At 52.2% G+C, this 17,852-nt stretch overlaps 1 protein-coding gene across 1 annotated transcript in view; it reads left to right on the top strand.

Moving 5' to 3' along the window:
- The window catches only part of LOC139265209 (proton-coupled zinc antiporter SLC30A8-like), a 78,191-nt gene that overhangs the window by 53,436 nt on the left and 6,903 nt on the right, over nucleotides 1-17,852 (top strand). The window contains exon 6 of the mRNA XM_070882164.1: nucleotides 13,315-13,420. Within this exon, the coding sequence (XP_070738265.1) occupies nucleotides 13,315-13,420 (106 nt within the window). The remainder of the gene's footprint in view (nucleotides 1-13,314; nucleotides 13,421-17,852) is intronic.

The following is a 17,852-nucleotide window of genomic DNA, read 5'->3' as shown; positions in this document are numbered from 1 at the left end:
TTGTAGGTTCTGTAACATACTGTTCTAAGAAACAATCCCGTATGCATTCTATGAATTCCTCCTCCAGGCTACCCCGTGCGATTTGATTTGACCAATCGATATGTAGGTTAAAATCCCCCATGATTACTGCCATTCCTTTTTCACATGCCTCCTTTATTCCCTTGATTATTGTCCGCCCCACCGTGAAGTTATTATTTGGGGGCCTATAAACTACGCCCACCAGTGACTTTTTCCCCTTACTATCTCTAATCTCCACCCACAATGATTCAACATTTTGTTCATTAGAGCTAATATCATCTCTCACAACTGCCCTGATATCATCCTTTATTAACAGAGCTACCCCACCTCCTTTCCCTTCTTGTCTATCCTTCCGAATTGTCAAATACCCCTGTTTGTTTAATTCCTAATCTTGGCCACCCTGCAACCACGTTTCTGTAATGGCCACCAAATCATATCCATTTATAATGATTTGTGCCGTTAACTCATTTACTTTATTTCGAATGCTGCGTGCATTTAGGTAGAGTGTTTCAATACTAGTTTTAAACCATGATTTTTAGTTTTGACCCCTCCTGCAGCCCCTTTATATTCATACATATTGTCCCTTCCTATCAACTTGTGGTTTGCACTTACCCCAGTGCTACTCTGCTCTGTTGCCTCCTGCCTTTTGCATTCTTTCTTGGGGTCCTGTTCATCTGCGCTCTCACCCACTTTAACTAGCTCAGAGCCCTCTCCTGGGTTCCGAATACACGTCGCATTGAGGCACCGAGCTTTCAGGCTTGCCTTTTTATTACGCTTTGACCCTTTAGAATTTTGCTGTACAGTGGCCATTTTTGTTTTTTGACTTGGGTTTCTCTGCCCTCCACTTTTACTCATCTCCTTTCTGTCTTTTGCTTCTGTCTCCATTTTGTTTCCCTCTGTCTCCCTGCATTGGTTCCCATCCCCCTGCCATATTAGTTTAACTCCTCCCCAACAGCACGAGTAAACACTCCCCCTAGGACATTGGTTCCGGTCCTGCCTCGGTGCAGACCGTCCGGTTTGTACTGGTCCCACCTCCCCCAGAACCGGTTCCAATGCCCCAGGAATTTGAATCTTTCCCTGCTGCACCACTGCTCAAGCCACGTATTCATCTGAACTATCCTGCGATTCCTACTCTGACTAGCACGTGGCACTGGTAGCAATCCCGAGATTACTACTTTTAATAAGGTGACTGCCCGAGAATGCTGTACCGATCCTTTAGATGCAACCTTCGGCCTTCTGCTGATGCTACTGCCAGAAAGAGCACGCTGCACGGGAGCTTTTGCCCTCCACTCATTTAAATCAACAGGCAGCACTAAAATGACTCTCACTATTTGCTGTGTGAGTTCTGCTTGTGCAGATGCATCTCATCCACCTTTCTAAGATATGTTCCCCAGCAGTTTTTATAGGCATTCCCAGAGAACAAGGCATAGGTACCAGTGATACCCAGCACTTTGTGTCATGCACTCCACCAGTACTTCCAATCAGAGCATTTAGATAGTGATGTATGGAGCATGTGAACAGGAGCAGATGGTCAGAAGACCAGCTCACCACCTTCCTCAGCCTCAAGAGTCCTTGGATCTGGATCTCATGAAAGATGCTATCTGAGCTCTAGTTATTGCAGTATTCTGCAAGATTTGGTAAATATGCAGGTGTCCTGTTATCCACATCTGTGCAGTTGTGAATGACTGTTTAACAGAACTACAGCTCATCATGGAGCATGTGGCAACTCCAGAGTTTTTTGAACTAGAGCCCCTCGTAACAAGCTGTAGTGTCCTTAGATGCTCTAGTAATGACTCCACGAGCAATGTGTTGTACTTGAACTGCAGTGAGAGTCCTTTATTTGTTAACTCCAGAATGAGGATCACACCTGGTGGTCTACCTTTTATACTAGGCCAGGCACACCTGTACAGGTAACCGACAAGTCTCCACTGCTGTGCCCTCTGGTGGCACACCTTGTGATAGTACCAACAGTAGCCATGTAGAATACATAACATTACTCTCCCCTGAGCCTTTAGTGCAAATCGCCTCTGCATTGACTGTGCTCTGGGCTTAGCTCTATATGAGCTCTATATGGTTGACCCTTGGCAGGCCGTTTCAATCTTGGGTGAGTGGTTATTGTAGTAGAGTGCTGGTGGTTGCTGTTTGTGTGTGTCCCTGACCATTCCATTCTCTCCCCCCACTCATGCCCCCGCCCACCGCCCACATATAGATTATGCCAGAGGCTCATAGCATTCATGTACATTTAAGTTCAGGAAAACAGGTTTGCATTACATTTGTGGTTCCGTTGTGAGACAAGTACATTAGACTGGTGAGATGCCTTATCGATGCAGTGACCAATGCGTGAGGACAAACTAATTCCAGAGCTGCTGGATTATGTCCCTGCAGTCTGGTGGCGACTCAGTGCCCAGTGCTGGCAGTGGGAACCCGGTTGGTTTGAGTTGCCTGCTCTTGGGGCTGTTGGCATGGTCCCTAGCATGGACCTCCCTGGCCTTTCTATGTACCCTGGGTCACTGCTACTCCCTGAGGAGCTGTCGCCTGGCAGTGCACAGGGAACTGCTGACTCGCTGGCCTGGGCATTGTTTGGTTTGGGATCCTGGCTGGTCCCGGTCCCCTTTGGGGGAACTGTGGCAGGTGACCTTTCGTTTACAGGTATGGCCTTGGTGGCGATGGGGTCTGGGGACTGCGCCTTAGCACAGTCTGCTTCTTCAGGCTCATGGCGGTTGGTGCCATCGGGTGCCTAAGAGGTGGAACCGATCAGGGGCATGGCATTGATACCGGTGTCGTTGCCCTGCTGAGGTTGCTTGCTCTGCAGCTCGAGTACATTGGCTGCTTGTGGCCACACTCCATGGCGCATGACTCTGGTCCCCGGGACGTAGGCTACAGCATTGGGTAGCTCGCTGGACCTGTGTGCTCCTGATAGATGTCTGCCCACTGCATTGGCTGCATGCAGTTGAAATCCTGCATCGCACAACCTTTCATTACTTATGATGGATACTCTGTGGGTCCGATCGCGATCGCATGACTTTTCCTCGCTGGTTGCATGTGCACAATTCAGATCACCAATCACACATTTTACATAATCACGTAACTTTTCCACGCTCATTGCATGTACACAACTCTGATCATCACATACACATTTTACATGATCAGTTACACATTTTGTCTCTGACTTACAGTTACTGTTACATTGCTTGAGTGTGTGGAACTGTCCCTTTAATTGTAATGGGTTGCGGGCCTCCTTTAAGAGAGCCTTGCTATCTTTACCCCAAACCTCTTCTCCGTTTGGTGCCAAGTGTTGCTCCATCAGCGCTGCACCTCGTGGTCTGGCTGCGGCCATCTTTTTCTTCAGTGCCTCACCTTGTGGTTTGGGCGCCATCTTTCCTCTATCCATGATGTCGACTGCGGTGATCCTCTTCTCCCCGGGTTCTGCCTCCAAAGCTGCTAAGTAGCCTCTAGATCCAATTTTCTTCCTCCGGAGTCCTGCCACTGGAGCCTGGAAGGTGTGTTCGGGTCGTCTCAGCTGGATCATCTCCACGTAGTCGTGCTGAGTGGTCTGTGCCTCGGGTGCCGTGCTGATCTGCTCTCTGGTGCCGGGTCTACCCTCAGGTGAGGGATTTATTTGCCTCTGAGCACAGAGGACGTGGATCGCTGGAGGGGTGAAGTCTTCCCACTTCCAATGGATCTTCTCCATCCACCTTCTGCCGAGCAGCGTTGATCCATCACCTGCAACAATCCATAGAGGTAACTTGTGCACCGCGCCATCATGGAGTACCTTTACATTCGCGCTGCCAACGACTGGGATGATTTCATCGGTGTAGGTGCGCAGCTTTGCCTGAAATGGGACCAACTTGGGTCGTTCAGCTTGATTGTCGCACAGCCTCTCAAAGACTTCTTGGTTCATCACTGACTGGCTCACCCCAGTGTCCACTTCCATGAAGACTGGAACGCTTTCTATCTCAACTTCCATCTTCAGCGGGGAACACTCGGTGGTGCAGGTAAACATGCTATGTACCTCACCGTGGGGCTTGGCTGCCTCTCTGCCTATCGATTCATAATCTGCGCTGGATTCCTGGCCATCTGCAGACTCTTCATCGACACAGTGAGTCATATTTCTCTTACACATTCGCTGGAGGTGGCCCTTTGTGCTGCAGCCTTTGCATACATAGGGGCCAAGTTTTGGCCTGAGTTGCTCCTGTTTCTTTGGAGCAACTGGTTTAGAATGGAGTATCTTAGAAATTGCTATTCTCGGCATTTAGTTTGCTCCAGTTCTAGTCAGTTAGAATAGTTTCAGTTTGGACCAGATTTTTTTTTTCAAAAGGGGGCATGTCCGGCCCCTTTCGCCAGTTTTGAAAGTTTAGGCAGTGAAAACATACTCCAAACTAACTTAGAATGGAATAAGTGTAAATTTTTGTACGCTCAGAAAAACCTTGTCTACACTTAGAAAATCAGGCGCAGGTTACAAATCAGGCGCAGGGAATGGCGGGGGTGGGGGGGTTTAAAGGGATGTTTACAAACATTAAACACTTCAGTTTTACAAATAAAGAGCCATCATCAATAATAAATGATAAATACATCAATAAATCAACCAATAAATTAATCAAAAAAAATTAATAAAAAAAAAATTTAAAAAAAAATCAATAAATAAAACATTTTATACTTACCGACTGCAGGAGTCCTCCAACAGTGTGCTGGGAGCCCCCACCCCCACCCCGTGTGCCTCTGTCAGAGTCTCTATCTCTCTGTCTGTCTGTGTGTGTGTCTCTCACTCTCTGTCTGTCAGTGTCTGTGTTTTTGACAGTGAGGGGAGGGGGAGGAGGGGGGTGGAGAGGAGGGGGGAGGAGGAGGGGGAGGAGGGAGTAGGGGAGACGAGGAGGTGCAGAGGGAGAGAGGAGGGAGCAGGGGGCAGGAGAGAAGGGAGTGAGGGAGGGAGGGGGTAGAGAAGGGGGGAGAGAAGGGAGGGAGGGAGGGAGGGGGAAGAGAAGAAAGGGGGAGGGGGGGAGAGAAGAGCGGGGGGGAGAGAAGGGAGGGGGAGAGAGGAGGGAGGGAGGGAGGGGAGGGGGTGGAGAAGGGGGGATGGAGGAGTGGGGGGGGTGAGAAAGAGAGAGAGGGAGGGGAGAGAGAGAAAGAAAGAAAGGAGAGGGAGGCTGAACGGGCCGGGCCCAAGACTTCGGGCTGGGCCTGCCCCCAGCACCGGATTTACAGATAGGTGGCGTCGGGTCCCGGGTCCAGGGTCGGGGGGGGTCGGGAGTGGGGGTCGGGGGGGGTCGGGAGCGGAGGTGGGGGGGGGGTCGGGAGCGGAGGTCGGGGGGGTCGGGAGCGGAGGTCGGGAGGGGTCGGGAGCGGAGGTCGGGAGCGGAGGTCGGGAGTGGAGGTCAGGAGCGGAGATCAGGGGGGTGGGGTCGGGTGGGGAGGTCGGGGGGGGGAAGCGGAGGTCAGATCCAGGGGGGGTGGGGGTGGGAGAAGCGGAGGTTGGGCGGGGTGGGGGGAGGTCGGGTCGGTGGGGGGTCGGGTCCGGTCCGGGGGCGGGGGAGGGGGAGTGGGAGTCAAGTCGGGTCGGGTCCGGTCGGGAGGAAGCAGGAGCTGGGCGTGGGAGGTGAGCCTTATTCACGCAGCCCCAGTGAGGCCATTCGGCCTGGGCTAGGGGCTGCATACTTCGGGCCCCTCCCACACAGTTTTGGGCGCCTGGAGCTACTGCACATGCGTGCCCACTGTAGCGCGCATGTGCAGATGTCCCGGCACTGTTTTCAGCGCAGGGACCTGGCTCCGCCCCCCACAGCTCGTGCTGCGCCACGGCCAGCTCCAGAGGACCTGCAGGGAGCTGGAGAATAGGTAAGTTTTTTTTAGGTGCACTTTGTGGCACGAAAAATGGGCATCGAGTTCAGGGCTGTGCCTTTCTAGGCGTGGCCCGAAACTTGGGCCCATAGTCTTTAAAACAGCACTGCTGAGCCCTGTGATTCCCTCCGCAATGCTAGCATTGTGCTACTCGATTAGCCCCCCTCGGCAGACTCTGAGTTCAGGGACTCATGGGCCTGTTCTGTCTTCCCAGGGTTCACGCTCTACAGTGCAGCCTCTAAACGGTGCCACTCTGTGCACAGTACCTGCCGGATTTGAGTCCTGAGGGTGAGTCATCTGCCTAGAGCCGCAGGTCGAGGTCATGAATGACTGGCTCACAGAGATGGCCTTCTGCAGTGTGACTGTGGTATCCGCCGACAGTAGCTTATGAAGAAGGCCCTCATGGCCAATTCCAAGGACAAAAATGTCCCACAGCGCTTCGCTGAGGTGGTTGCCGAACTCGCACGGTGCCGCCAGCCTCCTGAGGTCTGCGGCGTACTTCATGATTTCATGACCTTCGGGCCGTCGATGGGTATAGAACCGGTGTCTGGCTGTGAGGATGCTCTCCTTGGGCTTGAGTTGCTTATGGATCAGGGTTACGAGCTGCTTGTACATCTTGGTCGTTGTCTTCGCTGGTGCCAGCAAGTCCCTGATGAGGCCATAGACGGTGGGCCCACAACTGGTTAGCAAGATAGCTCTGCGCTTATCAGCCAGTGTGGCTGGGTCATCTCCTGCTAGGTCGTTTGCTGTGAAGAAATGTTCGAGCCTCTCCAAAAAGGCGTCCCAATCATCACCATCGGCGAACTGCTGCAACGCACCAAGGGTAGCCATTTTCGCGTGAAAGTCCGTAATCTCGTCGCCAATTGTTGTGTCCGCAGATGCTCTGATAATGACTCCATGAGGCAATGTGTTGTACTTGAACTGTAGTGACCTTTGTCCATTATTTGTTAACTCCGGAGTGAGGATCACACCTGGTGGCCTGCCTTTTATACTAGGCCAGACACACCTGTACAGGTAACTTACAAGTCTCCCACTGCTGTGCCCTCTGGTGGCACACCTTCATCATCATCCATCTATCATAGGCAGTCCCTCGGAATCGAGGAAGACTTGCTTCCAATCCCAAAGTGAGTTCTTTGATGGCTGAACAGTCCGCTACGAGAAACACAGACCTTGTTACAGGTAGGACAGAAATTCGTCGAGGGAAGGGGTCGGTGGGGCTGGTTTTCCACGCACTCCTTCCGCTGCCTGCACTTGGCCTCTTCATGCTCTTTGCGTTGGGACTCGAAGAGCTCGACGCCCTCCTGGATGGACTTTCTCCACCTCGGGTGGTCTTTGGCCAGGGTCTCCCAGGTGTCAGTGGTGATGTCGCACTTTACCAGGGAGGCTTTGAGGGTGTCCTTATAACGTTTCCGCTGTACTCCTTTGGATCATTTACCATGAAGGAGCTCCGCATAAAGCATTTGCTTAGGGAGTCTCGTATCTGGCATGCGAACTATGTGGCCGGCCCAGTGAAGCTGATCGAGTGTGGTCAGTGCTTCAATACTGGGGATGTTAGCCTGGTCGAGGACACTGATGTTGGTGCGCCTGTCCTCCCAGGGGATTTGCAGGATCTTGCGGAGACATCGTTGGTGATATATCTCCAGCGATTTGAGGTGCCTTCTATACATCGTCCATGCCTCAGATCCATACAGGAAGGCGGGTATTACTACAGCCCGATAGACCATGAGTTTGGTGGTAGATTTGAGGGCCTCGTCTTCAAACACTCTTTTCCTCAGGCGGCAGAAGGCTGCACTGGCGCACTGGAGACGATGTTGAATCTCCGCATCAATGTCTGCCTTTGTTGATAAGAGGCTCCCGAGATATGGGATATGGTCCACGTTGTCCAGGGCCGCGCCGTGGATCTTGATGATTGGAGGGCAGTGCTGTGTGGCGGTGACAGGCTGGTGGAGACCTTTGTCTTACGGATGTTAAGCGTAAGGCCCATGCTTTCATATGCCTCAGTGAATACATTGACTATATCCTGGAGTTCAGCCTCTGAATGTGTGCAGAAGCAGGCGTCGTCCGCGTACTGCAGCTCAACGAAAGAGGTTGGGATGATCTTGGACCTGGCCTGGAGGCGGCGTAGGTTAAACAGCTTCCCACTGGTTCTGTAGTTTAGTTCCACTCCAGCAGGGAGCTTGTTGATTGTGAGGTGGAGCATGGCGGCGAGGAAGATTGAGAAGAGGGTTGGAGCGATGGCACAGCCCTGTTTGACCCCGATCCGGACGTGGATTGAGTCTGTAATGGATCCATTAGTAAGGATCACGGCCTGCACGTCATCGTGAAGCAGGCGAAGGACGTTGACAAACTTTTGGGGGCATCCGAAACGGAGGAGGACGCTCCATAGACCCTCACGGTTGACAGTGTCAAAGGCCTTTGTAAGATCGAAAAAGGCCATGTATAAGGGCTGGAGCTGCTCCCTGCATTTTTCCTGCAACTGTCGCGCTGCAAAGATCATGTCTGTTGTACCCCTTCGGGGATGAAATCTGCATTGTAATTCCGGGAGGAGCTCCTCGGCCACAGGGAGAAGACGATTGAGGAGAACTCTAGCGACAACTTTCCCAGTGGATGATAGCAGGGAGATTCCCCTGTAGCCGCAGTCGGACTTGTCCTCTTTTTAAAAAATGGTCACAATCATTGCATCTCTGAGATCTCCCGGCATGCTATCCTCCCTCCAGATGAGAGAGATGAGGTAATGTATCCACGTCAACAGCGCCTCTCCGCCATACTTTAGCGCCTCAGCACCTTAGCCTTGTTATTCTTGAGCTGTTTTATGGCTTTGCCTACCTCATGCGACGTTGTAGTTTCACTGAGGTGGTGGCGGGTCGCATGCTGAGGGATGGAGTCAAGAACACTCGAGTCAAAGGCAGAGTCTCGATTGAGGAGATCTTCAAAGTGCTTCTTCCATCAGGCCCTGACAGCCTCGGTGTCCTTGATGAGTGTTTTCCCGTTTTTGGCCAGGAGTGGGGTGGGGCCTTGGAAGTTTGGACCGTAGGTGGCCTTGACTGCAGCGAAGAATCCTTGCATATTGTGGCTGTCGGCCAGTTGTTGTATCTCCTGTGCTTTCTCCATCCACCACCTGTTCTTTAGGTCCTGAGTTTTTTGTTGGACCTGAGCCTTGAGCTGTCTGTAATGTTATTTTGCAGCTCCCGAGTTGGGCTGCTGCTTGTGGCTCAGAAATGCTTTGCGCTTGCGATCTATTAGTTCTTCGATCTCCTGATCATTTTCATCAAACCAGTCCTGATGTTTTCTGGTTGAGTGACCAAGTGTCTCTTCACAGGCACTGGTTATAGAGGCCTGGAGGGCAGACCAAGCGCTGTGGGCATTCAGCATCTCAGGGTCATCAAGGCACGCCAGATTGGCTGTGAGGCGCTGGCTGTATAGGGCTCTCTTAGCTGGGTCTCTAAATGCCCAGGCATTAACTTTTTTGCAGAACTGCTTTTGTTGTCCCCTCTGCTTTGGGGCAATGTTAATGTTGATGATGGATCAGATTAGGCGGTGGTCCGTCCAGCAGTCGTCAGTTCCTGTCATAGCGCGGGTGATATGCACATCCTTGCGATCCCTGGCTCGGACGATGACAAAGTCAAGCAGGTGCCAGTGTTTGGAGCGAGGGTGTTGCCACGATGCCTTGTATTTGTCCCTCTGGCAGAAAAGGGTGTTGGTGATGAGGAGTTCATGTTCCAGACATTTTGTCAGGAGTAGGGTACCGGTGGAGTTGGCTTTCCCTACTCCCTCTCTGCCAATCATGCCTCCCCAGAGGGCTGTGTCTTTGCCGACCCGGGTATTAAAATCACCCAGGAGGATCAATTTGTCGCCAATGGGAACGCGGGACAAGGATATCTTGAGGTTGGAATTTAAAAAAACCTTTAGCCTCATCCGTTGCATCGAATGTAGGGGCATACGCACTGATGACTGTGGCGCATTGGTTCCGGGATAGGGTAATACAAAGAGTCATGAGGCGTTCGTTAACCTTACAGGGGAAGTCTTTGAGGTGGTCGACCAGCTCACTCTTGACAGCAAAGCCAACTCCATGAAGGCGGCGTTCTGCTTCTGGTTTCCCTTTCCAAAAGGTGGTGTAACCTCCACCATGTTCCTTCAACTGGCCTTCCCCTGCCCGCCTGGTCTCGCTTAGGGCGGTGATGTCAAGGTCAAAGCGTCTGAGCTCCCGGGCAACTATGGCGATGCGGCGTCCCGGCCTGTTGCTGTTGGGATTGTCCATGAGGGTCATGACGTTCCAGGTCCCGAACTTCATACTGACGAAGTGGAAGATGCCTGTGCGTGAGTTCCTTTAGCGTGGGGTGGCCGCTGCACACCGGCAACCACACGGGCTTAGCTGAACAAGGTCTTGGTCCAGTGGCAAGGGGGTCCAAGACAACTGGAGACCAGGCACAGCTGGATAAGCCTAATTGCCTACGGCGAAGTGTTGGCCGCAAGCTCGGCGCCGAGTAGCGCCATTGATGGTGGATGGCCCGAGGCTTGGTTGGGGGGCAGGCATTAGGAAGGTCACTTCCAAAGTTATTTTAAAAGTTAAAGTTCGATAAACATTCCCAATTTATTTAAAAAGTTTCAAAGAGTTGTTAAAAAGTCTAAGATGAAAATCAATAATAGGTTATAAAGTATCCCCAGTTTAAAAAGTTTCTAAAGGTTGTTAAAAAGTGAAAGATGTAGGTCAATAATAGATGTTTAAATGTATTTCGATTAAACGTCTAAAATGTAAGTTTTAAATGTTCTCCCAAATTGTTTAAAAAGTTTAAAAGTTTAAAAATGTATTAAAAGTTGGTTAGGAGTTAAAGACGTTGGGTTGAACGCTGCCGCCGCGGTTCCATCGGCCGGTTGAACGCCGCCTGGAGTTCCTTCGGCCGGTTCCACATCTCCCCGAATCTGTCAGCACAATGAACACCTGGTGTCCGACCACAAGGACAGGCGTGGGCAGCTGTAGAGTCCTTTCGGCTCGGGATGGCCCGGGACTGGTGTGGAGTCCTTTCGGCTGGCGCGGGGTCCTTCGGCCCGGGACAGAAGTGGCCGGCGCGGGGTCCCTTCAACAACTGCAAGATAACGTTTATTTGCTACACACAGCGGGCCCGGAGCAGCCCCAGCGGGACAACACATAGCGGGCCCGGAGCAGCCCCAGCGGGACAACATATAGCGGGCCCGGAGCAGCCCCAGCGGGACAACATACAGCGGGCCCAGAGCAGCCCCAGCGGGACAACACACAGCGGGCCCGGAGCAGCCCCAGCGGGACAACACACAGCGGGCCCGGAGCAGCCCCAGCGGGACAACACATAGCGGGCCCGGAGCAGCCCCAGCGGGACAACACATAGCGGGCCCGGAGCAGCCCCAGCGGGACAACACACAGCGGGCCCGGAGCAGCCCTAGCGGGACAACACACAGCGGGCTCGGAGCAGCCCCAGTGGGACAACACACAGCGGGCTCGGAGCAGCCCCAGCGGGACAACACACAGCGGGCCCGGAGCAACCCCAGTGGGACAACACACAGCGGGCCCGGAGCAGCCCCAGTGGGACAACATACAGCGGGCCCGGAGCAGCCCCAGTGGGACAACACACAGCGGGCCCGGAGCAGCCCCAGTGGGACAACACACAGCGGGCCCGGAGCAGCCCCAGCGGGACAACACACAGCGGGCCTGGAGCAGCCCCAGCGGGGCAACACACAGCGGGCCTAGAGCAGCCCCAGCGGGACAACACACAGCGGGCCCGGAGCAGCCCCAGCGGGACAACACACAGCGGGCCCGGAGCAGCCCCAGTGGGACAACACACAGCGGGCCCGGAGCAGCCCCAGTGGGACAACACACAGCGGGCCTGGAGCAGCCCCAGCGGGACAACACACAGCGGGCCTGGAGCAGCCCCAGCGGGACAACACACAGCGGGCCCGGAGCAGCCCCAGTGGGACAACACACAGCGGGCCCGGAGCAGCCCCAGCGGGACAACACACAGCGGGCCCGGAGCAGCCCCAGCGGGACAACACATAGCGGGCCCGGAGCAGCCCCAGTGGGACAACACACAGCGGGCCCGGAGCAGCCCCAGTGGGACAACACACAGCGGGCCTGGAGCAGCCCCAGCGGGACAACACACAGCGGGCCCGGAGCAGCCCCAGTGGGACAACACACAGCGGGCCCGGAGCAGCCCCAGTGGGACAACACACAGCGGGCCCGGAGCAGCCCCAGTGGGACAACACACAGCGGGCCCGGAGCAGCCCCAGCGGGACAACACACAGCGGGCCTGGAGCAGCCCCAGCGGATAACAAATAAACGTTACCTTGCAGTTGTCGATAGTACCAACAGTGGCCATGTAGGATACATGACACAAGTGAATCTTAAACTAGTTAATACCTCAAGTTTTTTTCTCGCATGTAACAGATATGTGGAATAGCAAAAACAGTTAATGCTATGTGGTAATTTTTTCAAAAATGTTCAAAGTAAATAATCTGGTTAGGAAATTTGTCATGATGCATAAAGATTGAGTTGATCAAACGTACCATGGAGCATGGTGATTTCTGTGCTTCTGGGACCATGGAAGTGGGATCATGGAAGTATAACCTATAGAAAACAATTGGCTTTCATTGATAAAAATGCCAAATGTCTGTTAAAAGTCTCAATAATAATTTAATTCCTCAGTTCCAGTTCTGTGCAATATTCAAAGAGTGTCCTATAGGGATAATTTTCCTGACTGTGCGGTAATGTTGGTTGCTCACAGTTTTCTAATATACACTGGCAGACAAGGTTCTCCACCACCAGCATGTATTCAGAAATTCACCCTCTATAATCCTGTGTGCCTGCCTGAGTTTCTGGTAGCATAATGGTTATGCAGCTATATGTTTGAACTCTCCAATAGATATTTGTTTATCCAAATTCCCTGATGAACCAGCATCTCCAAATTCCCTGGTAATGTTTTCCTCGTTGGTTTTAGGGAAACTCTGCCTTGTCTACCCTATGTGTGCAGATTTAGGCTTGGATAATCTCAAATTTTGTTTGGGGGACAAATTAATCACTTTATCTAAATACAATCTGTTGAAGTGTCCATTACAGGAAGCTAATAATCACATGGTCATTAGTAATGAGGTGATCTAGCACCCAGCGCATTGCGTCATGGTGATACAAAGCATATTCATACTTGTGATTTATTACCAAGCAGGATTGCAATATGAGCCATGCAGTTGGAGATAGGTTGTAAACATAGATTGAGCGCTTCTCCACAAGAAATGACAGAAAGCAAGAAAAAAAAACACTCTGGGCCCTTGAGCACTTTAGTGAGCAACACTGGCAGGGGTCTCAACTCTGCATGGGTCATGGAGAGAGAAAGGAAATACAAGCATAAAATTTAAAATTATGTAAGCAATGACTAATAATGTGCTTCACAGTGACATCGGATAAACATTTTGAATTGGCATTTTTATTCTTGTCTCTTCCAGCCTGAATACAAAGTAGCTGATCCTATCTGCATATTTATTTTCTCTGTGTTTGTGTTGGGAACAACTATCATCATTCTGCGGGATATTTTGTTGGTGCTGATGGAAGGTAATTCTTATCTTTACGATTCTCATTTTAGTTCTATTGACATTTTAGTTCTAGTGACACAAGAACAAGTTCTGATCAGAGCCAGTTTGAGGAATTCATGATGCCCTCATAGCACTTTTCATAAGGAGTAACTATTTTTACATGAAGAATAATGGACTTGTGGAGTAAGTTACCAGAGGAGGTAATTCAAGCAAATGATATCAATGGGCTCAAGAGGCAAGTAGATGTATATTGCAGAAGGAAGGGATTGGAGAAACTTTATTGGAGAAACTCTTTTAGAGTCTACCTGCAAAACATAAACATTAAACTGTGCCACCCGACCTGGGTGACACACCAGACATTTACAAGGCCCTTTTTTCCTTTTTTTGGTTTTTTTTTTGTGTTTTTTTTTTTTTTTTGGTTTTTTTTTTTGGGCACTAAAATCACAATTTCTCCGGTGCCCCCTATAAAAGGGAAGGGGACACTAAAAGCACCGGCAATTAAAACAAATTAAACTTTAAAACGTAAAATCAAATTAAAATTTGGTTGCCGGGCGTGATGATGCACTCCAGTCCCTCCGGTGCCCACCTCTCGCGGAAGGCCGCGAGCGTACCGGTGGACACCGCGTGCTCCATCTCCAAGGACACCCTGGACCGGATGTAAGAGCGGAAGAGAGGCAGGCAGTCAGGTTGAACGACCCCCTCGACCGCCCGCTGCCTGGACCGGCTGATGGCACCCTTGGCCGTGCCCAGGAGCAGTCCTACGAGGAGGCCTTCGGACCTACCCGCTCCCCTCCGCACAGGGTGCCCAAAGATCAGGAGGGTGGGACTGAAGTGCAGCCAGAATTTCAGGAGCAGCCCCTTCAAATAATGGAACAGGGGCTGCAACCTCGTGCACTCAATAAAAACATGGAACACGGACTCCTCCAGACCGCAGAAATTGCAGGCGGCCTGGGAGTCCGTGAACCGGCTTAAAAATTTGTTGCACGGCACTGCTCCGTGCACCACCCTCCAGGCCAAGTCCCCGATGAATAGTGGGAGGACCCCTGCGTAGAGTGCCCTCCATCGGGGACCCCCGCCTCCTCCGGATGGCAAGATGGTACGCCATGGCGTGTCCGGACGGCCGGCGAGGATGGCAAAGTTGAGGGTGTGCAGGAGCAGCCCGTACAGGAAACCCCTCCGCGCGGAACTGAAAGGCACGGAGGGGATTTCCCCGAGGCGGCTCAAGTTGTGAGGCGCCGGCCCCCGAGGGAGGTTCCGGGGTTTGGCGCCGATGAGGAATTCCGTCCGGACGGGGGTCAGTTCGGACGGGATCTCCCCACGTGCTTGAGCCTCCTCGATGCACCTAACGGAGTCAGGGCCCAGAGCTGTTTTTAGCGACTCGATGGCATCGGCCGCGTGGCGGACGTTGGCAGAGTTTAGGCGCCGCGCCAGCGTGTCTGGCGCCATCCAGCCCGCTCCTCCGCCATCGAGCAGGTCCCTGACCCTGGTCACCTCACCAGCCACAGCCCTCTCTTCCGACCGCCACATAAAGCCTCGGCCGTGGAGGTACGGATTCCCGAGCAGCGGCTCCTGCAGGACGGCCGCCACTCCAGCCGGCGGAGAGCTGCGCTTGGTGGAGACTTTGTTCCAGACCCTGATGAGTTCCCTGTAAAAGACAGGCAGCTCCCGGAGGGCGGTCCTGGCACCCCCCAAGTTCACAAACAGGAGCTGCGTGTCATAATTGAGGTCGAGCTGCTGGCGGAAGAAATACCTCGCCAGAGCGCACCACCTAGGAGGGGGCTCGACGTAAAGGTATCTCTGCAGGGTCTGAAGACGGAAAGTCGCGAGCTGGGCGCTGACGCACACCAACGACTGACCGCCCTCCTCAAGCGGGAGACTCAAGACCGCAGCAGAGACCCAGTGCTTCCTGTTGTTCCAGAAGAAGTCCACCAGCTTCTTCTGTATCTTGGCAACAAACGCAGGGGGAGGGGTCAAAGTGACCAGCCGGTACCACAGCATTGCGGCCACCAGCTGGTTTATGACTAGCGCTCGACCCCTGTAGGACAGCACTCGGAGCAGTCCTGTCCAGCGCCCTAGGCGAGCGGCGACCTTGGCCTCCAGCTCCTGCCAGTTCGCCGGCCAGGCTCCCTCGTCGGGGCTAAGGTAGACTCCCAGATAGAGGAGATGGGTCGTGCTCCAGGCAAAAGGCCTGAGCTCCTCCGGCAGGGAGTCCACCCGCCACTGACCCACCAGGAGTCCGGAACATTTCTCCCAGTTGATCCTGGCGGAGGACGCGGCCGAGTAAATCTCCTGGCACTCACGCATCCTCCGCAGGTCAGCGGGATCCTCTATCGCGAGGAGCACGTCATCGGCGTAAGCCGAGAGGACGACCTCCATGCCCGGCCCTTGCAGAGCCAGTCCCGTCAACCTCGTACTTTATTGGAGAAACTCTTTTGAGTTCACCTGTGAAAACATAAAAACAATAAACGGTGCCACCCGACCTGGGTGACACTCCAGACATTTTCAAGGCCCTTTTTTTCCCCCCCTTTTTTTTTTTGGTTTTTTTTTTTGTGTTTTTCTTGTTTTTTTTTTGGGTTTTTTTTGGGCACTAAAATCACAATTTTCCCCAGTGCCCCCTATAAAAGGGAAGGGGGACACTAAAAGCACCGGCAATTAAAACAAATTAAACTTTAAAACGTAAAATCAAATTAAAATTTGGTTGCCGGGCGTGATGATGCACTCCAGTCCCTCCGGTGCCCACCTCTCGCGGAAGGCCGCGAGCGTACCGGTGGACACCGCGTGCTCCATCTCCAAGGACACCCTGGACCGGATGTAAGAGCGGAAGAGAGGCAGGCAGTCAGGTTGAACGACCCCCTCGACCGCCCGCTGCCTGGACCGGCTGATGGCACCCTTGGCCGTGCCCAGGAGCAGTCCTACGAGGAGGCCTTCGGACCTACCCGCTCCCCTCCGCACAGGGTGCCCAAAGATCAGGAGAGTGGGACTGAAGTGCAGCCAGAATTTCAGGAGCAGCCCCTTCAAATAGTGGAACAGGGGCTGCAACCTCGTGCATTCAATAAAAACATGGAACACGGACTCCTCCAGACCGCAGAAATTGCAGGCGGCCTGGGAGTCCGTGAACCGGCTTAAAAATTTATTGCACGGCACTGCTCCGTGCACCACCCTCCAGGCCAAGTCCCCGATGAATAGTGGGAGGACCCCTGCGTAGAGTGCCCTCCATCGGGGACCCCCGCCTCCTCCGGACGGCAAGATGGTACGCCATGGCGTGTCCGGACGGCCGGCGAGGATGGCAAAGTTGAGGGTGTGCAGGAGCAGCCCGTACAGGAAACCCCTCCGCGCGGAACTGAAAGGCACGGAGGGGATTACTTTATTGGAGAATGTGGTGTAAAGAAAGACAGCTGGGATCAATCAAAAGGCTTAATGGACTTTTCCTGCTGCTAATTTGTGTTTTTTGTGTTTATGCTTTATAAATAGTTGGAACATTTTTGATATTGGAAGGATTTTCCCTGTAGAAACTGTGCATATATGGCATAGACTTCCAGATAAAGCATTTAATGTTGTCAATTAACACCTTTATAAAGGGGCAGGACAAATACCCAATCAGTAATTGGAATTCAGAGAAGGACAAGTACAAATAGAAATAATCAAATGCCATGTGTAACATGGGGATAACTTTGAACTTCAGCAGGGACAGAAAACTGATGGCATGGGATTGGGAGCCCGTTACACACCCTGCCTGATTTTCCTTTCTCCTGACTTCAATACAAAAGAAAACTGGATGGGATGCATAACCGGCAGCTGATCCTTTACTGACTATTGGACGGGCTTATAATAGGCAGACAATCCTTTACTGACTATTGGATGGGCTTATAATAGGCAGACAATCCTTTACTGACTATTGGACGGGGCTTATAATAGGTAGCTGATCCTTTACTGACTATTGGACAGGGCTTATAATAGGCAGACAATCCTTTACTGACTATTGGACAGGGCTTATAATAGGCAGCTTATCATTTACTGACAATTGGACGGGGCTTATAATAGGCAGCTTATCCTTTACTGACTATTGGACGGGCTTATAATAGGCAGCTTATCCTTTACTGACTATTGGACGGGCTTATAATAGGCAGCTGATCCTTTACTGACTATTGGACGGGCTTATAATAGGCAGCTGATCCTTTACTGACTATTGGACGGGGCTTATAATAGGCAGCTTATCCTTTACTGACTATTGGACGGGCTTATAATAGGCAGCTGATCCTTTACTGACTATTGGACGGGCTTATAATAGGCAGACAATCCTTTACTGACTATTGGACGGGCTTATAATAGGCAGACAATCCTTTACTGACTATTGGACGGGGCTTATAATAGGCAGCCAATCCTTTACCACTTCACTTCAACTCGCACACTGCTTGGTTTAAGATTCATTTTACTAATTCTGAATTAAGAAA

Source organism: Pristiophorus japonicus, chromosome 1, assembly GCF_044704955.1.
Source record: "Pristiophorus japonicus isolate sPriJap1 chromosome 1, sPriJap1.hap1, whole genome shotgun sequence".
NCBI classification, from domain to species: Eukaryota; Metazoa; Chordata; class Chondrichthyes; family Pristiophoridae; genus Pristiophorus; species Pristiophorus japonicus.
The sequence above is the reverse complement of the archived record's forward strand: the minus strand, read 5'-3'. Positions and strand labels throughout refer to the sequence as shown.